We start from the raw sequence: 22,605 nt of genomic DNA on the forward strand, positions 1-22,605 counted from the left end.
CCCCCCTGTACTTTTAAATCCCCCTTCCAAACACCTCCAGCCGTTGATACTTGCAAAGGTCACCTCTCTTTCTTGCTTTACAGTATATCTTTCTATGTCCATGGCGTCTGTCCTGTACGATGCACAGCCCCTCCTCCCAGGCCTCTCCCAGGCTTACCCCTCCTCCCCATATCCGGCCTCCAGTGTAATCATTCTGACACTCACGTCAGATGCCATCCTTGCCCCATTCAGGAACCATCCATGGCTCCCTCGCCGCCTTCACGGGAAACAGCCACTCACCAGTCTTGCCCATGGGGCAGGCGCAGTAGAAGGAGGCCACACGGTCGTGGCAGGTGGCCCCGTGGAAGCACACGGTCGTGGCACAGTCGTCAATATTCTGACTACAGCTCTCCCCGGTCCAGCCGTTGACGCACACGCAGCTGTGGCCACCCAGCGTGTTGGAGCAGGTGCCCCCGTTGTGGCAGGCATTGGGCTGCAGCTGGCACTCATCCACATCCTCTGTGCAGAACTGGCCTGTGGCACACAGAGGCACCCGTCCGGTCCCCTGGACTGGTGCATCCCCACCCGGGGTCTGCCACCCAGCTCCCTTCAGCCCCAGTGCGCCCACCTACCTGTCCACTCCGGAGGGCACTGGCAATTGTAGGTGTTGACGCCATCGACACATGTCCCCCCATTCAGGCACCGGTTCCCTGGACAGTCATCCACATTCACTTCGCAGTTCTGGCCCTCGAACCCTAGCACGGGAGAAGGAGGAGGCGGCGAGTATTGATGGTAGGCCGGCCTGCGGTGTTCCCGCCTCTGCTGCCTCCCCCAAGGGCAGCTTCCTCACCCGGGAGGCAGGCGCAGTCATAGGAGAGGTCGCCATTCTGTCGGCAGGTGCCCCCGTTACGGCACGGGGAAGGTGCGCAGGGCACTGCCGGGGTCTCACACAGCGGCCCCAGGTAGCCGGCTGGGCACTGGCAGCGGAAAGAGCCTGGCGTGTTGAGGCACGTGCCACCATGATGGCAGGGACCTCCCCCCCGGCACTCATCCACGTCGCTCCGACAGCTGCGGCCCTGGTAGCCAGGTGGGCAGGCACAGAGGTAGCGGCCATCCGGCCCCACTGAGCAGCGGGCCCCATGGGCACAGGGGCTGCTGAGGCAGGGGTCTGGCAGGGAGCAGTCAGGGCCTGGAGGGACCAGAAGAGGATGGGTGAGTTTGGTGGACCAAACCCTTACTACCTCGGGGTCCCTTCCAGATCACCCCTTACCTCTGAACCCACGGGGACAGCGGCAGGAGAACCGGGCAGTGCCTGCTACCACCGAGCTCTGGCAGACTCCACGACCAGCACAGGGGCCCGAATGGCAGGGGTCTTCCAGCTGGCACCGCTCACCCACCCAGCCTGGTGGGCACCTGTAGGCAGAGACAGCTCAGTGGGGGCAGGAGATACACAGACATACACTCAAGACAGGCAAGAAACACATGGGCAAACCGATCAATAAATACACATACTCATTCATCCACGCAACGTTCAGTAAGTACCTACTAAGTTCTTAGCAATTGGAATACAGCAGCAAACACAATAAAAGTGGTCCTACCTCCTGATGCTCACAGCTAGCTTGGGGAAAAGAAGACACACAAATCACAAGTTAGTATGCAGCATGCCAGTGGGGGGGAAGGGGAGGCGGGGGTGCACATGATGGTCATGAAGGGCATGGTATAGTATAGAGTGGTGGCCCTAGAAAAGAAATATCCACGTCCCAGAACCTGTGGCTGACAGTATTTGGAAAGTCTTTGCAGATGTAACTAAGGAACATATCAAGATGAGATCATTCGCCCAGCTGGTGTGGCTCAGTGGTTGAGCTTCGACCTGTGAACCAGGAGGTCTCGGTTCAATTCTGGGTTGAGGGATTGATTCCCAGTGGGGAGCATGCAGGAGGCAACTGATCAGTGGTTTTTCTCTAATCATGGATGTTTCTATCTCTCCCTCTCCTTTCCTCTCTGAAATTAAATATATATATATTTTTGGCGGCACGGCCAACGGAGTGCCAACGGCCTGCAGAACAACATGCCGAAGTGTTATTGTGACTACCGCGATACACACCTCACCCATGACTCTCCATCTGTGAGAAAGACACACTGCCGTAGTAGGAAGCACAAAGAGAATGTGAAAGACTACTATCAGAAGTGGATAGAAGAGCAGGCTCAGAGCCTGATTGACAAAACAACTGCAGCACTTCAGCAAGGAAAAATACCTCCTACTCCATTCTCAGCCCCACCTCCTGCAGGGGCCCCCCTCCCCCCAGTCTTCCGGGCCCACCTCGCCCCAGTGTGATGCCAGCACCCCACATGGAGGGGCCCTCCTTCCCATGATGCCAATGGTGGGTCCTCCTCCTCCTGGGATGATGCCAGTGGGACCTGCTCCAGGAATGAGGCCGCCTATGGGAGGGCACATGCCAATGATGCCTGGGCCCCCAATGATGAGACCTCTGGTCCAGCCCATGACGGTGCCCACTCAGCCCGGAATGACTCATCCAGACAGATAGGGAGAAAAGGCAGCCCCTTTCTATCCTGTTCCTTCGCAGGAGGTTGAGGAGCTGTGACTCTGGTGTTTTCTAACAGCAGACAAGGAAGACTCACTCCCTCTTCCTATCTCAGAGAGAACAGTGTTTGAGGGGAGGAGTGGAACCAAAAAAAAAGCAATTTTCATTTGTATAGTGAAATGTGAAAATAAAAATGTCAACTCTTGCCGAAACCAGTTTGGCTCAGTGGTAAAGCATCGGCCTGCGGACTGAAAAGTCCCAGGTTTGATTCTGGTCAAGGGCATGTACATTGGTTGCAGTCACATCCCTGGTAGGGGGTGTGCAAGAGGCAGCTGGTCAATGTTTCTCTCTCATCGACGTTTCTAGCTCTCTATCGCTCTCTCCTCCTGTGTAAAAAATCAATAAAATATATATATTTTTTAAATGTCAACTCTTTTTATTAAAAAAAATATATTAAGAGATGAGATCATCCTGGATTTTCCAGGTGGGCCCTAAATCCAATGATAATGTTCTTTTAAGAGCAAAGCAGAGGGAGATTTGGGGAAAAGAGAAGAAGGTCCTGCAGAGTCAGAGAGTGGTGTGGAGTGTGGCACCCACAAGCCAAGGAAAGCCTGGAGCCGCCAGAAGGTGGCAGAGGCAGGCAGGAAGGACTCTCCACTCCCCTCAGGCCATTGGAGAACGTGTCTGCCACCGCCTTGGTTTCAGACTTCCGGCCTCCAGAATCTGTAAGTACATTTCTGTTGTTTTAAACACCTCTGTTTTGGGTCATTTGTCACCGCAACTACAGGAAACGGAAACTAAGACACAAAATAGGGGGCCCAGAGGAATGGGGTCGGGAGGCAAATATCTTTTCGTGGACTGAAGGAAGGGATGAGGCCATGGGATGTGTGGAGAAGCGTGCTCCAGGCAGAGAGAACTAGCCTCAGACTCCAGAAGACAAGCTCCCGGCACACACAGGCAGATCCAGGAACATACACAAACATACCAACTCCACGTCTTGTCTGGCAATACTCAGACACCAACCCACAGGCCGGGCCACAGAGAGGGGCAACTTTCACATGGATAGACCGAGGACCCCACAAAACATCTGCTCCTTTCCTGGGAACACATACATCCCTTCTTTCCACGGGTGGGAGCGAGGTCGACACTAATATTGATGCCTCGCCAGGACCGGTTTGGCTCAGTGGATAGAACATTGGCCTGCGGACTGAGGGGACCCGGGGTTCAATTCTGGTCAAGGGCACATTCCCAGTGGGGGGTGTACAGGAGGCAGCTGATTGATGTTTCTCTCTCATCGATGTTTCTAGCTCTCTATCCCTCTCCCTTCCTCTCTGTAAAAAAAACAATAAAATATATTTTAAAAATATTGATACCTCTTTCGTGCAGGGAGGGGGGACAGAAAGGGGGTGTCCTTTAGCCCGCAGTCCCCTCCCCAAACCCACCAAAGCAAGCTGGATGGAGTGTGAGAGAAATAGGAGACCCGAAAAGGGGTGGTCTTAAGGCTGGAACTCTCCTTCGTAGTCAGAGGGAGGGCCCTGGAGAGGCTCCAGGACCCAGACCCCACCCCCGACGCTGCCCACTCTGCCGCTGGTCCCTCCCTCGGGCTTGTTCCGGGCGCTTAGGGCTACAGGCAAGCAGCTGACTCAGTCCTCAGCGTCACCCACAAGGTCCCCCCACCCAGGCCCCCAGCGAAACAGGTCGGGGCATGGCCGGACAGGGGCGCAGGTGGTGCCTTGCGGGGAGAAGCCAGAGCCCAGCCCCCTCCCCAAAGGCCCGCAGGGCCAGCACAGCCACCGCCACTACGCGCCAGGAGGGGGCGCGCTGCCCGGGGCGCCCCGACTTGTGGGGTCCCAGCGCCAGGCAGGGCGCGGCCAGCGGCCCTCTCCCGGCGCCCCCGGCGCGTTCCCACGATCTGTGCCCCGCGCCCCTGCCGACCGGTCGGGCCGGTTCCAGCCTCCGCCCGCGCCCCGCCCCACGGCCTGGGTTTCGGGGGAGACAGGGGAGAGCTGACTTGGGGGGGCAGGGGAAGCGAGCACTGGGAGACAGAGACAAGGGCTTAGAAGCCTATTTGGGGGGCAAGACTTGAGATCAATTGGGGGCAAGGGGCATCCCTGAAGGCACACGAGTAGTTGGGGTGTGTAAGGAGATGGGGGGGTTCGTGGGGGGTGGTTCCCGCAGCCCTGCTCTGGGGACCGAGTCCGCTCCGCTCCGGGGAGTCCGGGCTCCGGGCGGCCACGCGCGCCGGTGATTCACCTGTCGGGGGGCGGGGCGGCCGCGGGCGCATTCACCTGTCGGCAGGAGTCCAGGCGCGGGGCTCTACTGCGCAGGTGCGCGGCCGGCCCTGCGGCTCCATCTCCACCTCCAGTGGCTTCGGATGGGGTGGGGGGGGGCACTTTTCCCTATTTTCAGTTTTGGGGACTCCCAACCCGAAAAGCCCTCTCAGCCAGGCTAAGCATCCCACCCAGAGGAGCTCGCGTGGTCCCCATTCGAAGTGTGTGTATAACTGCAAAGTGTGTGTTTGGGTCTAAAAGTCACATGTTGTTGAATAACTGAATAAGTCAGTTAGCTAATGGCCAGTAGATGAACTGCTCTTACTAAGGACAATATTACAAAAGGAACCAAGCATTTCCCCATAGTCTTGAGAGGTTCCCCCTTATGGCACCTACTTCCTGTGTCTCTGCTGTTATTATTTATAACTGGAGGCCCGGAGCTCGAAATTCGTACAAGGGGCTCGGCCCTCGAAGCCCCTCGCAGCCCCGGCTTCATCTGGAAGGTGGTCATGATTAAGGTGGTTCTGCTCTTTGGTCTAATTAGCATGTTAGCTCTTTATTAAATAGGATAATAACCCCTATTGGCCCTCCTCACTAAAGACAGCCTCGAGAGGACAGCAGTGAAGACAAGGAATTCAAGGAGATGAGACCCAAGGTCAACAGTCACGGCAACGATGGTACTCATACCGCTGCAACACTGCAGCTTCAATTAATTACCGGTGCAGATGCCCAGAAAACCCTAACCCACAAGATGGCAAAGAGACAAAAGCAGCGGATCTACCGGCTGGGAGGCTGAGAATTCATTGCTCCAGAGGCTGAACAGGCGGGGTTGAGTAATACCCGCTTCCCACCTCTATCACCATCTGGTTTAGTCATCCAACAAGAAGTGAATATGAAATGCCAGCATTAAGAAGACATGAACATATATTGGAGCTGAAGACCTTCAGTGCTGGCTTTTGGCCCAAGGACCAGATATACATTTTTTACCTAAAGATGTCTCTTTTTGGTAATGACAAACATGGGGAGTGTTTTTTTAGGTTCGTTGGGCAAAAAAGTTTAAAGTTCCTATAAAAGTTTTTTTTTTTTCCAATTATTACATACCTGTTCAAGTTGTGCTTTTTAAGATCCTCGTTTTTAATTTATAAATAAAAGTTTACAACTTTTGACGAAACCGGTTTGGCTCAGTGGATACAGCCTCAGCCTGCAGATCCAAGGGTCCCAGGTTCGATTCTGGTCAAGGGCATGTACCTTGGTTGCAGGCACATCCCCAGTAGGGAGTGTGCAAGAGGCTGATCCATGTTTCTCTCTCATCGATGTTTCTACTTCTCTATCCTTCTCCCTTTCTCTCTGTAAAAAAATCAATAAAATAGCCGAAACCAATTTGGCTCAGTGGTAGAGCGGTCGGTTTGCGGACTGAAAGGTCCCAGGTTTGATTCCGGTCAAGGGCATGTACATTGGTTGTGGGCACATCTCCAGTAGGGGGGTGTGCAAGAGGCAGCTGGTTGATGTTTCTCTCTCATCGACATTTCTAGCTCTCTATCCCTCTCTCCTCCTCTCTAAAAAAATCAATAAAATATATATTTTTTTAAATCAATAAAATATATATATTTTTAAAGTTTACAACTTTAAAAAAAAAAGTCAACAAACTGCAAGCTCCTGTTAATAAAGCTCTTAAACTATTAAAATAAGCCCTATTTTGAGCACTTGCTGTATGCCAAGCAGTATGCTGAGTTCACTGTATGAAGGATTCATTTAAATCTGTACAATCAACTCAAATAAGGAACTGTTATGGCCCCAATTTGCAGATGCAACAACTGAGGTTCCGAAAGCTCAAAGATCTTGCACAAGGTAACCTGGAGCCCAGAATTTAAACCGAGCTGTTTGCCTCTTCTCAGCTCTCTGCCAGCCTCTTCCCTACTCCCTCTCCCCCCAGCCCACTGCCTTTCCCAAAGTCCTGGTGAGAACCCCCTATTTCACAGATGCAGTGAGGTTTGGAGAGGGGAAATGACTAATCCAAAGGTCACACAGCAATGAAGTGGCAGAGCTGGGCTGTATTACAGGCCGCCAATGCCCCCACCTTGAAATCTTGAGATAGGGGAGGGTGCAGAAGGTGTGCCCTTCCAAGCCACTGCTGTTGGTCCCTGGGGATTTGTTGACTAAATTATAACTACCTCCATTAAGGGCTTTACGTATAACCTCAGACACCTGAGAATTCTGTGAGGTTGAGGGTTCCTGGGCTCATTTTCCAGAAGAGGACACACAGTTCCATCCCAGCCCTGGCCGGTGTGGCTCAGTTGGTTAAGTACCATCCTTGCACCGAAAGGCGTAAGGTTGCCAGTACAATTCCTGGTCAGGGCACGTGCCCAGGTTGCAGGTTTGATTCCCTGTCCAGGTGCATGTGGGAGGCAACCAATCCATGTTTCTGTCTCATGTCAACATTTCTCTCTCTCTCTTTGTCTCCCTTTCTCTCTAAAATCAATAAACATATTTAAAAAAAGAAAGAGAGAGAGAGAGTTGAAGTCCGAGCCAGTCTGCAACACGATGTGGGATTTGAAGCCAGGCCAAGCAGATGCCAGAGCTCCTGCTTTTAACCCTGCTGATTCCAGGAATCAAGGAGTTGCCCCAGCCACGCATGTAGGAAGCAGCAGAGGCATGCACGGTGGACACAGAAGCAGGGGGGCCAGACAGACCGCCTCCCCACACAGGGCCCACGGATGGCTCCGAGCCAGGCACTCACAGGCAGACAGCCTCCCGGGAGGACAGCTGGGTACAGCGACCTCCATTTGAACACGGGCTTCCATCCAGGCAAGGGGGAGCTGTGTGGGGTGAACAGAGGTGGGCAGGTCAGACAGGTGCCCAGGAACCCCGGCTCAGAGTGACAGCCCCCCGCCTCCTTCCCTCTCCCAGGCAACAGCTGCACGGAGCTGGGGGTGTCTCTGTGGGTGCAGGGAGCCCCTCCAGCGAAGGTTCCCACGCTCCCCACTCTGGCCCCAGCTGTTGGGGCCGCAGCTGTCCCTGCCAGCTTGAGCCCTGGGAACCACAAGGGGCGGACAAGAGGAGGTGCTGACTTGTGCCAGATGTGGGGGCTCGGGAAGTGGCCAAAACGGGGGGTGCGGAGGCAGGAAGTGAGGGTGCGGTGTGCTAGAGGGAGGTCTGAGGCTGTGTGCCCAGATCCCGGGGTAATGGAGGGGGCAGCGGCAGGGAGTCCTGGGCCGTGGCTCTCTCTCTTCCAGGGATGCCTGGTGCCTCCTCCAGCCGTGCTGCCCTGTGCAGAGGCTCCGGGGAGAGAAGCCGGGGCATGTACCCCAGGCGCAGCCAGCAGTGGGTGTTGCAGGGTGTGACGAAGGGAGGGGCAGCTGGCCCCAGACATGTACTGCCCTGTCCAGCATCCCCAACCCTGAGGGCTGTCCCTCTGGGGTGTGGCACTGTCTAACTGTCCTGCCAGACGGGTCTGGGGCATGGCTGGGTGTGAGCTAGTGGAGAATTGTGCTGGCAGGTGTGGGGCCAATGTGCTCATGTGTGTGTCACCGACAGATAGAAAGATGGAGGGAGATAGAGAAAGACAGAGACGGCTACAGAAAAGGAAACTATGAGCAGGCAGAGAAGTAGAGAGACAGAGAGACAGAAAGAGACAGGAGTCACGCGGGACATGAGCATGGGCCAGCATGGCATCTGTCTCCCAAGGAGGGGCCAGCAGGCACAGGACACTATCCCCCCACGGGGGCCAGTGCATGTTTGTGAACTCACACCGGGGGCCACACACCGGGGGCCACAAGTCCCAGCCTGGGACCACTCTCCGCCATGGGATCTGTGAGCCACGCATGCGTCCGTGAAGTGCATGGGTTACAGATGTGTGTGCAGGCTGGATCTGTTGTGTAGAAGGGTGTCTGTGTGTGTGCACGTGGCTGTGGATAGGTTGGATGTGCCCATCTGCACGTGGGAGCCAGGCATGCCCTTGGATCTGTGTCTGTGTGTGTCCGAGTGTGTGAAGACCGCATATGCAAGGCCTCGGGCCGGTGTGCGCACTTGTATGAACACGTGTGGTGAGCTGTGTGTGCCTGGGTATGTCTTGTGTGAGCTGGGGGGGTGAGAGGGGGGTGTCTGGGGGTGTACTCTGTGTGTGCACATCCACCTCTGATCTGTGTGACCCAGGGCTGTGAGTGCCTGCGAGTGTGTGTGACGGACCATGTGGGTGCCCGCTGGCCTCGCGGGGGCGGCAGCTCCTGCCTGGTCCTGCCCGGTGCGGGCGGGCGGGGCACGATGGGGAGTGAGGGGTGGTGTCTGGGCTCCTGCACTCCCACCCCTCCCGGATCCCAGCACCACAGAGGTGCCCGGGACCCTCAGCCAGGGCCGCTGGGCCCGCTCCCCTCCGCCCGCCAGGCCTCCCTTGGGGGGGATGCGCCCCCACAGCCCCCGCTCGGCCCCGCCGCCCGCCCCGCTTTGTCTGGCAAATAAAGCGCGAGGCCGGGCGGGGGGAGGGGGTGTCTAGACGCCGCGGCCATTGTCCCGAGAGAGGGAGGGGAAAATGTGGAGGGGGAGGGGGAGGGGCGGGGGAGGGGCGGGGGCCCGGGCCGCTGCGGAGGGCTCGGGCTGCAAGGTCCGCGCACAGAAATGAACGAGGAGCACGTGGGCTCGCCCCCTTCCCCCGCCGCCCCCCTTTCCCGAGGCGAGGACCGGGCCGGGCCGCCGGATCCGGCGGGTGGGGGAGGGAGCGGGCCGGGGAAGGGGCGCGGGGCCGCAGCGGCTCCGGCTCCGGCTCCGGCGCCGGGTTTTGCCGCGCGCCGGCCTGGGAAGTTTCCTCCGAGTTCGGAGCTGCGGGAACTTGGCGCCCCCTCCCCGCCCTCCGACCCCCGCCCCGCGGGCCTGAGCGCTGGGGGTGGGGTGGGGCTTTTGTACGAGGGGTCCCCGCCCTGGGGGCACTGGAGCTCCAGTCGTGACCTTCCCAGGATGGGCGTGGGTGGAGGAGAGGGAGCCCCAGATTCTGGGTACCTCCCCCCCCCCCCGCCCCCCGCAATTTTGAGTCCCGGGTCCCCGCACCTCGAGCTCCCAGTCCCGGACTTCTGGGTCTCCGCATCCCCCAGCCCTGATCGCTCCTGGGCCCCTGTGTTCCTCGCCCTCCCCCTCCTCCAAATTCTGAGTCCCTGTCCTCCGGGGCTGGCACGCACGCAGTCCGGGCTCCAGCGCCCCTGCCCCTGCTCCCGCCCGCGCGCCCCTGCTCCGGTCCTTGGCTTCCAGGGTCCCCCCCCCCACCAGCCCCAGACTTGGGGGTCCTTGCACCCCGTTCCCCTCCCTCCCTCCCCCCCCAATCCGTTCCGCCCGCAGGTCCCGGCCCCTCACCTGCAGCCCCGGGTCCCGCCAGCAGCAGCAGGAGCAGCGGCGCCCGCACGGACGGCAGCGGCGACATCTGGCCGCGGCGGCGGACCCGGGTCCCCGGCCCCATGGCGGCCCGCCGCGACCCTCCCTCCTCCCTCCGCCCTCCGGCCCCGGGCTCCGGGCGGCGCGTCCCGGGCCAGCCTCAGCGCCGCCAACTTCGCCACCGAAGTGAGGCCGCCGGCCGCCCCGCCCCCAGCCCGGCGGCTCGCTCCGCCCCGGGCCGGCCCCGCGCTCCCGCCCCTCGCCGGCCTCCCGGGGTCCCTGCCCACCCTCCACCCACCCTCCACCCACCCACACAGCGTGGGACCCGCGGGCCCTCCGGACCTCAGGCCGGCCACGCGGGGAGATGCGGGGCCAACCCACTCGCAGGGGCAGACACACCCAGCCTGTGATTACCTCTGCTCCCAGCACACCCGGAGCCAGAGACACACAGGGCACCCCCGACACACACACAGACTCTCTCCCCACCCCCCCAGACACCCCCAAAAGGAGATGGAGCAGGTCTGAGAGGCTCAGGAGCACACAGCCACCATGCACAAATGCAGACAAGACACATGCACCAAACTTCACGGGGACTTGAAATCTCAAACACTGGAAAACCTGAAACTCAGGCCCAGCCCAGCCTGGAGCCTGGGGCTCTTTGCAGCCTCCGACCTCTGACACAGGCTAAGAGGAGCCTCGTGAATAACGGCAAAGATGCACACACACACACACACACACACACGCACACACATACACACACCCCTAACAGTCCCTCTTCACAGCCCCGTGGGAACCCCAGAGGTGACTCCAGTCCCACCCCGTACTCCGCACAGCTCTGCCACTCAATCCGATCCACTGGCTTTTCCCAAATGTCTCCATGGTGAGAAAGGGGGCCCCTGAAGGCCCACCCCACCCACCCAGCCCCGGAGGAGCTGTCATTCTGCAGAAGAAAGAGCCAGAAAGTGCTGGATGCACCCAGCACTGGGGACTCTGGGCTGGTCAGAGGAAGGCGTGGGGTCTGGGGAGGGCGCAAAGAAGGGCTGGTGAGGGTTCTGCCTGGAGGCTGGGCTCCTTATTCATTCATTCATTCATTCATTCATTCAGCAGATAGGTATAAAGCCCAGCTCTCTGTCTTGGCTTTTACCTCCAGAGAGGACTTCCCTCCCAGAGAAGGATCCACTACGGCTCAGCCTGCGTGAACTGAAGAAGGACATCCCGGCAGAGGGACAGCCCTACCTCCAGAGAAGGGGCAGAGTCCCGAAGGAGAATGGGCAGGCCAGGGATGGGGCTGGCCATGAGCAGGAGAAAGAGATCAGGCGGGCCCCTGCTCTCTGGCTTGGTGATGAGGCTGCAGGGAGGAGGGATGGGTTGAGGGTGAGGTGCTCAAGCTGAGTAGTTTGAGGACCACCCAGAAGGCAGCTGAACATTAGGGTTGAGCGTGCAGGAGTCCTGACATGGCACCCCTGAGGTCTTTGGGCAATTTTAAGACTTTCTTTTCCTTTTTTATTTTTTTAAAATATATTTTATTGATTTTTCCATAGAGAGGAAAGGAGGGGAGAGGGATAGAGAGCCAGAAACTTCGATGAGAGAGAAACATGACCAGCTGCCTCCTGCACACCCCCACTGAGGAAGCGCCCACTACCAATGTACATGCCCTTGACCAGAATCGAACCCGGGACCTTTCAGTCCACAGATCGATGCTCTATCCACTGAGCCAAACTGGTTTCTGCTCTTTTCTTTTTTTTAAAAATTAATTTGAGAGAGAAAGAAAGGAAGGAAGAGAGAGAGAGGGAGATAAGAGAGAAAGAGAGAGAGAGAGAGAGAGAGAGAGAGAGAGAGAGAGAGAGAGAGAGGAGAGAGAAAGAGAGAGAGAGAGAGGGAGGGAGGGAGGGAGGGAGGGAGGGAGGGAGGGAGAGAGAGAGAGAGAGAGAGAGAGAGAGAGAGAGAGGATATGAGAGAGAAACATTCACCAGCCACCTCCTGCATATCCCCTACTGGGGATCAAGCCCACCTCCTGGGCATGTGTCCTGAATCAAACTGGTGACCACTTGGTGCATATGGGGCCATATTCAACCAACTGAGCCAGGACTAAAACTTTCTTTTAAAGTACTTTTAAATGCGCAATAATACAATTTCCATACGCCCTTGGTCCATGCTTACCCACAGGCTGCCACATTTGCTTTGTAATTACATATATAAGGTACTCCCCAAGGACAAGGGCACACTCTCTTCTCTAAACACAGCACGGTTTCCCCCTCAGCCCCTACCCAAAGCTTTCTGTTGCCCCCACAATATCTCTGTAGCACGTTTCTTTGCTGGTCCAGGATCTAATCTCTGATGATGTGTCGCATTTAATCGTTACGTTTCTTTTCTTTTTCTTTGTATTGATTTTAAAGAGGAAGGGAGAGGAAAAGAGGTAGAAACATCAATGATGAGAGAACCACTGATCAGCTGCCCCCTGCACACCTCCTACTGGGGATCCAGCCCGCAATGCAGGCATGTGCCCTGACCGGAAATCCAACAGTGACCACCCGGTTCATAGGTCAACATTCAGCCATAGCCATGCCAGCTGGGTCGTTTCTTGTCCTTTAATCCGAATTGGTTCCTCAGCCTTTCTGTGTCTTGCACAACGTTGACCTTTCTGGAGAGTCGAGGTCAGTGGTTTCACAGAATCGCTAGGCCTTCTGGCTCCCCCTGACCAGGTTCAGGCTGTGTGTCCGGCAGCATGGCTGGCCCTCCCCGGTGCATGGGTTGCATCGTATCAGGAGGCACCGGACATGAGTTCCCAGCGTGGCTGGTGTTCAACTTCGATCACATGAGTGAATGAAGTTAGCCAATTTTCCCTATCGTAATGTATCATTTTCTTCCTATCCCCTGTCCCCTCCCCCATAATAAATAAAAGTCAATATCAGATGGGGAGATAGATACTCTGAGACTGTGTGAATATCCTGGTGTCCATCAAACTTTCATTCACTGTTTTTGGCAGTTGTTAATAATCTCCTCTGGTGATTTTTTTTAATTGAAGCAAAATTTGTATGATATAAAGTTAACCGCTTATCTTTTTATTAATTTTTTCAAATATATCTTTATTATTTAAAAAAAAATATATTTTTTTTTTATTGATTTTTTACAGAGAGGAGGAGAGAGGGATAGAGAGCTAGAATTGTCAATGAGAGAGAAACATTGACCAGCTGCCTTTTGCATACCCCTTACAGGGATGTGCCCACAACCAATGCACATGCCCCTGACCGGAATCTAACCTGGGACATTTCAGTCCACAGACCGACACTCTACCACTGAGCTAAACCAATTTCGGCATCTTCATTAATTTCAGAGAAGAAGAGGAGAGAGAAACATTAATGATGAGAGAATCATTGATTGGCTGCCTCCTGCACGCCCCCCACTGGGGATGATGCCCACAACCTGGGCATGTGCCCTGACTGGGAATTGGACCCTGACCTGCTGGTGAACCAGGCCAGTCAACACCAGTTTCCTTTTTAAAGTGTAGAGTTCACTGGCATTCAGCGCAACCATCACCTCTATCTTGTTCCAAAACATCTTCATCTCCCCTAAAGGAGACCCCGTATCTATTGGCAGTTGCTCCTCATTCCTCCTCCCCCAGCCCCTGGCATGTACTCATCTGCCTTCTGTCCCTGTGAAGTCGCCTGTTCTGGACATTTCATGTAATGGGATCACATGCCATGTGGCCTTTGTGTCTGGCTTCTTTCGCTCGGCACGATGCTCTCAAGGCTCCTTCACATTGTGGTGTGTCAGGGCTTCCGTCCCTCTGACAGCTGAGTAGCATTACACCAAATGGCTGCACCAAGTACTGCTTATTCACTCGCCCACCAACAACTTGGATGTGTGTGTTTTTTTTTTAAATGCTTTTTATTGATTTTTTTTTACAAAGAGGAAGAGAGAGGGATAGAGAGTTAAAAACATTGATGAAAGAGAATCATCGATCAGCTGCCTCTTGCACACCCCCTGCTGGGCCTGTGCCCGCAACCAAGGCACATGCCCCCGACCGGAATCGAACCTGGGATGCTTCAGTCCGCAGCAGGCCAACGCAGGCCAACGCTCTATCCACTGAGCCAAACCGGTTTTGGCAACTTGGCTGGTTTTTAAATACAGGAAGAGGAAGATGTGAAGAAGGCAGAGAAGTACCACTAGACAGAAAGGAGAAGCATGGAAAGCCAAGGGTGAAAGTTGAATGACTGACCAGGTGACCCACAACCCCATTGTACGAGGGGGTATATGCCGTCTTACGGTGATGTGCTGGAGGCTTCTGAAGGAAGAGCTGAGAGTGGAACCCAAGTCTGAGTGACTCCAGGCCACGTGAAAAGTGAGGGCCTGGGAAGAGGAAAAGACTACGGTTAACACACGAAGGGCTTAGTGTGACTCACGCGGAGTGTGCTGAGTCAGCGGGCCCGTGGGCCAGGCCCAGCTTGAGTCCTCCCCGTGCCTGTCACCCCAGGAGAAAGCCCACGTCTCGCACCCTGTGGATGGGGGCCTGACCTTCTCTGGCCGGTCCTGCCCCCGTGTCATCAGACTGAGCCAAACTTCGCCCCCACCCAGCAGGCCTTCCCCCCACTCTCCTGGCCTCTGCCCTCTGCCTGGGGTCCCAGTTGGGCAGGGATCCTTCTGCTTCCTCCCAGGAACTCACAGGAGATGGGTTCTCTTTGAAAAGGCGTTTTCTTCTGCTTATGTAAGGATGCTCTACTGTTTCCCACACCGGCCACCCCTTAGCCTATTCTTTTTTTCTTTTTCTTTTTCTAATGTGTTTTATTGATTTTCTACAGAGAGGCAGAGAGGAAGGGAGAGGGATAAAGAGTTAGGAACATCGATGAGAGAGGAACATCGATCAGCTGCCTCCTGCACACCCCCCACTGGGGATGTGCCCGCAATCAGGGTACGTGCCCTTGACCGGAATCGAACCTGGGACCTTTCAGTCCGCAGGCCGACACTCTATCCACTGAGCCAAACCGGTTTCAGCTGAGGGCCAAATTTTTTAAACTTAAACTTCTTCTAATGCCACTTCTTCAAAACAGACTCGCCCAGGCCATGGTATTTTGTGGAAGAGCCACACTCAAGGGCCCAAAGAGCCGCAGTTTGCCGACCATGGGACTGGACACATATTTTGCTAGGCAGGAAGTCCAGAGTCTACTCCTCTGTTGATACAGCGGCAGACAGAGAGGAGATGGAGCAGTAATGATGAGAACACAGGCTCAGGGTGGCATGCGGAGCGTGGGGACAAGAGGAAGACACATTTACTTAGCTCCTGCTCTGTACCAATCCCTTTCCGAAGGCCCCGTGTCTTCAAAGGAACCCACTCAGCCAGGAGAGGTGGGGTCCTGGCTTCCGGGTCCTTCCGCTGCCCTCCAGCCACACGGCAGGACCAGCCCAAGGTGTCCTGGTCCCTGGGGCAGGACAGTTGAAGAGACCATTCCCACGGGGGGGGGGGGGGGGGACACAGCCACACAGTTCCCAAACGGTGGGGGTAGGGGATGCGTGAACCCGCCCCCTGGCCCTGCTGGCCGCCTTGGCTGGGGACTGCATTTCTCCTCCATGAGTCAGTCCCCAGGGATCGGGGACCTGGGGCCAGACCGATACACACAACTGCTGGGCTCAGGCCTGCTGACCAGGAACCCGAGACCATGCCCTTGGCTTCTCTGCTGGGACCACAGTCCCGCCCTCTGCATGGAAGCTGAGCTGGGGCCAGGCCGGGCTGCCCAGGCAGTGAGCCGCGCCAGACCCAGCCCAGCAGTAGTGAGGGTGGGTCCTTGGCAAGAGTGGGGTGGCTGCACCCCAGGGGCTGTGGGCTGCAGACCCAGCCAGGCCTCCTGGCCGCTGCCTTCCTCTCAGGCTCAAACCCTCCAAGGCTCCCCGCCGCCCAGAGCGACACCCTCCCCAGCTTCACTTCCTGACTCCCAGCCTCTCTCATCTTTTTTTTTTTTTTAATATATTTTATTGATTTTTTACAGAGAGGAAGAGAGAGGGATAGTTAGAAACATCGATGAGAGAGAAACATCGATCAGCTGCCTCCTGCACACCCCCTACTGGGGATGTGCCCGCAACCAAGGTACATGCCCTTGACCGGAATCGAACCCAGGACCCTTTGGTCCACAGGCTGACGCTCTATCTACTGAGCCAAACTGGTTTCAGTAGGCTTTCTCATCTTTGCACAGGCTGTGCCCACTGCACATGCTCCCTTCTCAGAAGACTCCTTTCACCTGACAGCTCACTCTGACCCTCCAGCTCTCCCTCCTTCAGTTACTCAGCAAACATTCACTGAGTCCCTACTTGGTGGGAAGCCCTATAATATATAGGTGGAGAGGACCAACATGGAGCAAGCTTCTACAAGAAACAAGACTGCCAACAGCCGGGCTGGTGGTGCTCAGTGGTGGAGCAGTGACCTATGAACCAGGAGGTCAGGAGGTCAGGGTCAGGGCACATGCTCGGATTGTAGGGGATTGCAGGCTCAATCCTCTGTTGGGGGCGTGCAGGAGGCAGCCGATCAATGATTCTCTTCCATCATTGATATATCTATGCCTCTCTCCTTCTCCCTCCCTCTCTCTGAAATCAATAAAAACATTTAAAAAAGCAAGACTGCAAACAAATAAAAACCATGAGGGAGGAAGAGGTTTCGGTGTTGGGGAGGAGAGGTCTGTCCTTGCTGATGAGTGAATATGAGAACTGAGACCTGAGGAGAAAAAGCCAGCGAGGCAAACGGCAAAAGGAGGGGTGTTCCGGGCAGAGAGAACGGCATTGCCAAGGCCAGAGGGGGAAGGCCAGGAGGATGAGAGGAACATCAAGGAGGCCAGGCTGCTGGATACAGAGAGAGCCAGGGGGAGGAGGCCCAGGACGGGGGTCAAGTCCCAAGGGGCTGAGAGGGATCCTGTCCCAAGCACAGGGGATGACTCTGGAGGGTTTAGCAAAGCGAAGTTGTCCTGAGGGTTGGAAACGATCACCCATAGCTCCCACCTCAGCTCCCACCCTGCCATGTGATTCTGCCTGGCTCCCACAGGAGTCTCTGAGAGCTGCGGCATCTGTCTTTTTGTCTTTTTTTTTTTAAAAAATATATTTTATTGTTTTTTTTACAGGGATGAAGAGAGAGAGATGGTTAGAAACATCAATGAGAAATACATCGATCAGCTGCCTCCTGCACACCCTTCACTGGACGATATGCCTGCAACCAAGGTACATGCCCTTGACCGGAATCGAACCCGGGATCTTTCAGTCCCCAGGCTGATGTCTATCCAATGAGCCAAACCGGTTTTGGCGTGTGGGCATCTGTCTTGCTCACGGACGAATTTCCAATGTCTAGCACAGAGCTGGGGACGCCACGATGAGAAAACGTGTCAGTTGTCACAGGAATGTGCTCCGCATGTCCTGGAGCAAAGCAGAACCCGGGGGCTGGAACTCGACCACGCCCAGTGCCAGCTTAGACAGGTCCTGTCTGGACGCAGACACCTCCAGTCCCCGTTAGATCAGGATCACATGGGGGGGGGAGGGGAAGGCGGGAGGCCTGGGGGCTTCCTGGAGGCGGAGGGGGTGTGGGAGCTGCCTGTGGGAGAAAGGAGAGTTAGGAGAAGGGAATTCACTGCCTTTGGAGCAGGGACTGGCTCCATAGCTCTGGGCGTGATGAGAGGGCAGGGCACTCCCCGCCCCTTCTGGGGGCTGTGGCTTCCTTGCCTGAGGGCCCTCCATTGGGTGGGACCCTGGAAACCCTGCCCAGTGATGTCTTGGCCTCCTGGGCCCTGAGCTCAGACCACCCAACCTGCCATGGCCATGGCCTCACTAGGACCTCATCGCCTCCTGCTCCTCCCTGAACCATGAGGACCTGATGTCCTCTACCTTTCTGCCCTCGTCTCCCTGGCTCCTGGGGCTCATCTTCCTTCCGGCGGGTGTGAGAGTGTGTCGTCTGTCCCCCCCACCTTCCCTCTTGCTTCAGAAGAGGGGAGCGCCTCCCCTCACCCCCTCCACTCTCAGGACTTTACATTCCCTCTTCCCTTGGCCATAGGTTGAGGCTTCTTCTGTGAAAAAGTAAAATTCACAGCGAATACGCGTCTCACATCCCTCACCCAGCCTCCAAGCTCCCGTCTCTGTCCCCGCGGGCTTCATTCTTCCCCTTTGCCCTCCGCCCCGAGGGGCTGACCTCTCCAGCCTTGTCCTCTGGCTCCCAGGTTTGGCCAGCGGGAGGTCCCGGCAGAAGAAGCAGCCAGAGGAAGCACAGGACACTAGTTCTCCTGCACCCCTCTTTGTAAGGTCGCCTCCGTTGCCTGAGTCCTTTGACCAAAGGCCCTGTCCACACATCTCCCTCGCTGGGTTCTGTTAACCTCCTTTCTTCCTCTCGCCCACTCAGGGACACCTGGAGGCGGCTTTGGCTCTCGCCCCATTGGCTTTCCCAGACCCTGCTGGGTATATCATGGTCCCTGGAGCACCCCCTACTCAAAGCACCCTATTTGAATGTGCCAGTGGTTCCCTCCAGGCTCCCCATGGGGTCCCCACGCTCTCTCTCTGTTCCTCCAGCTTCTCTGCGCTCGGAGCATCCCTGCCCTCCGTCCTCAGCCCCCACTCCAGGGTTTCCTCCCTCAGATTTACAGGGCGCAGGCCACTGGGTCTCTCAACGCCTTCAGAAACCAGGAGCCTGCCCTTCCTCCCCTCCTCCCTTCGTCTCTCCTCCCTCCTCCCTCATCCCTCGCAGTGACACCCAGCGCCTGCTCCCCCTTCCTCTGCGGCCTCTCTCCTCTGCCTGGCTCTCAGGTGTCAGGGCTCTGACTGCAGTCTTGCTCTCCACTCTGTTCTGGGAAGACCACCCTCTCTCCCAGTGCCAGTGCCTTCCGTTGCGCGGGGCTCTCTTTGTCCTTAACCCACTAGATGTGTCCAGGTGCCTGTCTCAGGGGTCCAGCCCCCCAATTCATGTTTTAGACACACAAATCTGTCCCGGGACCCTTTCCTGCGTGCCCCCATCGCGCTGGGGACCAACTGCATGTCTTCCCACCCCAAACTTCCCTCGTGGTCTCACGGAAGCGCTAAAGCATCCGGGCACGGAGCACATCCTTGCAGGGTCAGCCTTGCAAAGCCACCTCCTCCAGGAAGTCCTCCCTCTCCTCCTCCTCCTCCTAGGTAATGCCCCTCCCCAGTTCTTCAACCGCTGGGGCCGGACCACCCCGGACTGAGAGCCTGGCTCCGTCCCCACCCCGCCCGCCCCTGTCGCGGGGCCAGCGGCTTAGAACGGGTGGAGGAAATAGATGAATGAGTGCAAGACGGAAGGGGGTCTGCAGGCAGAGCTCCGAGCTGGGAGACGGAGAGGCCGAGCGTGGGAGGGCCCCAGGCCCCGCAAGCCCCCCACAGCCCGGCTCCCACCGAGCCCCCGGCCAGAGGACGCGCCAGGACTGGCTGAGGCTGGAGGGGGCGGGTCCGGCCGAGCCGCACGCCGCTATTGGCTGGCGGTCCAGGACTCTGCCCAATCCCCGCGGTCCTTTCCCTCCTGCAGCAGCCGAGGCGGCGGGCGGCGCCTTCTCGTTACCCTGGCAACCGTCAGCGGACACTGTTGCTCCGGCAACTGTCGGAGGCCTCCAGTCAGCCTCCGCTGGGGCCCCTCCGGTCACCCCGGCAACTGCTACCCGCTCTGCTCAACCATCAGCCCTTCCCCCGTCACTCCGGCAACTGTCGCCAGACCCGCCGCCCCTTTGACACGGTCCCGCTCCTGCTGCAAGCCTCCCCTCCCAGACACCCCCTCCCCAGGTTCCGCCCTTCATCTCTGGACCCCTAGGGGGCACTGCTCCCACCCTGGGGCGGGGTGTGTGTGTGTGTGTGTGTGTGTGTGTGTGTGTGTGTGTGTGTCCCAGTTCGGGTCTCTGCCTCGGGCAGAGGCTGCGAGCCCGGCGCGCACTCTTACGTGGGACGGACTGCCCAGCTTTTCAAAATGCAGGCCATGTCCCTCCTCCCCTGCTGCAGCCCCCAACCTCACGCTCCTTGAGAATCAAGTCCAAACTCATGGGCCTGGCTCCCCCCTCGCTCTGCCCCAGCAGGGACTCGTCTGGTCCTGGTTACTCCAGTAGCCAGAGCTTAGGCCAGCCTCCCATGGCGGGATTTACTGCTCCCCGCGCTCCGAGAAAAGCGCCCCCACGGCGAGGGAAGCCTTTTCTGAACCCCGTCTCACGCTCAGTCGCTCTGATCCTTCTCTGTGGACTCCAGAATGAGGCGTTGTTGTTGTTATTCACGCTATTCCCCCTGGAGAACAGAGCCGTACACGGTCTGAATGAAAGTGTGACAGGCAGTTAGACAGACCTGAGCAGAGCAAGGACGATGGGCCCGACACAGAAGGTCACTAGGGCAGAAGGCTCTGGGTGCCTAGCAAAGGACGATTGCAGGTGGGACCTCCTCCCCAGGGTGACCTTGCTCCCCCTAGCCTAGGGTATTGCTGCTCCTGCGCTTTGGGTTTGGACCCCCTGACCTTTCCTCCCTAGAGGCCTCAGTTGTATTTCAGCTCCAGGCCCAGAAAAGCAGCCAAACCAGACAAGTGACAACCACCGCTGACCTCAGGACCAGCTGCATCGAATGATGACCCCTGCCCTGGAAGGACACACCTGGAAAGCTGCTGAATATTCTTTGTAATTATTATTTTAATATATTTTATTGATTTTTTACAGAGAGGAAGAGTTCGAAACATAGATGAGAGAGAAACATCGACCACCCCCCACTAGGGATGTGCTCACAACCAGGGTACATGCCCCTGACTGGAATCGAACCTGGGACCCTTTAGTCTGCAGGCCGACTCTCTATCCACTGAGCCAAACCGGTTTCGGCGAGCTGCTGAATATTCTACTGAGTTCTTCCCCCTGGGACCTCTCTGAGAATCTCCATCCTTAACACCCTTAGGATGGAGACCCCAACGTGCTCTCACTCCCAGGACCACGCCTGTATCACCCCCTTTCCCTTCTCGCTTTCCCTCCCCTCGCAGGGCCACCTTTATCTTCCTCGCTTCTAAGGTCCAAGGGCCCTTCTGTAACTGGAACCCACGTTCAGTGTCTGCCACCACAAAACCCAGACTCCTTAGGCAGATGCTGGTGAAAAGTGCCATTCACCTGAGGGGACGGGGGACTGTTGTCACAAAGCCCATCTCAACGTCTCAGTGCAGACAGAGGTTTTTATGAGGAGGGAGAGGCAAAGCAGAACAAAGAAATCAGAGGAAGGGGGTTGAAAAGATCCCTAAGTGCAGGCAAGTACAGTCCATTCCAATAAGGACCTCGAAAAGTGGTCAATGATGGTCCAGTGTAGTAATTGCCAATTGGTGGTCCGTGGTCTGAAAGGTTGGTGATGGCTGGTCTAGTGTGTGTCATCCTGGCCTTTCTTTCTTTCTTTCTTTCTTTCTTTCTTTCTTTCTTTCAATCCTCATTTGGCGATATTTTTTCATTGATTTTAAGAAACAGAGAGACACCGATTGGTTGCCTCCCTCACTCACCCCACCAGGGCTGGATCGAGCCTGCCACTGGCATGCATGTCCTTGACTAGAATCAAACACAGGACCCTTCAGTCGGCACTATTCGTTGAGCCAAACCGGCTAGGGCTTCTTTCTTATTTCTTTTTTTCCACTTCCATTTCCTTCTTGCCTATTTCTCCTCCAATGTCTTTCCCCCCATCATCTGTATGTCCCTTTCTTTTTTTTTTTTTAATATATTTTATTGATATTTTACAGAGAGGAGGAAGGGAAAGAGATAGAGAGCTAGAAACGTCGATGACAGAGAAACATCGACCAGCTGCCTCTTGCACACCCCCTACCGGGGATGTGCCCGCAACCAATGTACATGCCCTTGACTGGAATTGAACCTGGGACCTTCCAGTCCGCAGACCGACGCTCTATCCACTTAGCCAAACTGGTTTTGGTCACATTTTTTCTTTTTTTCTTTTTTATTTTTTAATATATTTTATTGATTTTTTTTGCCCCCCTCCCTCCCATACATACCCTCTCTCCGCAGAGTTTTGTGTCCATTGGTTGTACAATACTTATATGCATGTATACAAGTCCTTCAGTTGATCTATTATCTCCCCCAGATCTCCCTCCCCGCCCCACTGTAATTTGACAGTCTGCTTGTTGCTTTACTGTCTCTATATCTATCTTTTGGTTCATCAGTTTATAATGTTCTTTATTATCCATAAATGTGTGAGGTCATGTAGTGTTTCTCTTTCATTGATTGGCTTCACATTTTTTCTTTTATTCTCTGGGAGAGCATTGAGATCCCCCCCCTCCGCCATTTGCATTGTCGCTTTATTTATTCTTTAAAATATATTTTTATTGTTTTTTGAGAGGCAGGGAGAGGGAGAGAGAGATAGAAACATCAACAATGAGAGAGAATCATTGATCGGCTGCCTCCTGCATGCCTCACACTGGGGATGGAGTCTACAACCTGGGCATATGCCCTGGCCAGGAATCAAACCATGACCTCCTGGTTCAT

The 22,605-nt window shown here is 56.1% G+C and overlaps 1 protein-coding gene and 1 pseudogene across 3 annotated transcripts in view; one reads left to right on the plus strand and one right to left on the minus strand.

Moving 5' to 3' along the window:
• Positions 1-10,324, minus strand: part of NOTCH3 (notch receptor 3) — a 36,907-nt gene extending 26,583 nt beyond the window's left edge. For 2 of the 3 annotated variants that reach the window (XM_036415906.1, XM_036415904.1), the window contains exons 1-6: positions 7,960-8,107; positions 7,530-7,608; positions 1,250-1,392; positions 830-1,168; positions 612-734; positions 280-513 (exon numbers count right to left, since the gene is read on the minus strand). In XM_036415906.1, the coding sequence (XP_036271799.1) occupies positions 280-513; positions 612-734; positions 830-1,168; positions 1,250-1,392; positions 7,530-7,608; positions 7,960-8,092 (1,051 nt within the window). In that variant the 5' untranslated portion in view covers positions 8,093-8,107. Of the gene's footprint in view, positions 1-279; positions 514-611; positions 735-829; positions 1,169-1,249; positions 1,393-7,529; positions 7,609-7,959; positions 8,108-10,129 lie in introns of those variants that run through there. The other variant, XM_036415905.2, reaches the window with a different exon arrangement.
• LOC118706565 lies at positions 2,013-2,525 on the plus strand (annotated as a pseudogene).
• Positions 10,325-22,605: the final 12,281 nt, after the last annotated feature.

This window comes from Pipistrellus kuhlii, unplaced genomic scaffold (genome assembly GCF_014108245.1).
Source record: "Pipistrellus kuhlii isolate mPipKuh1 unplaced genomic scaffold, mPipKuh1.p scaffold_m20_p_52, whole genome shotgun sequence".
NCBI classification, from domain to species: Eukaryota; Metazoa; Chordata; class Mammalia; order Chiroptera; family Vespertilionidae; genus Pipistrellus; species Pipistrellus kuhlii.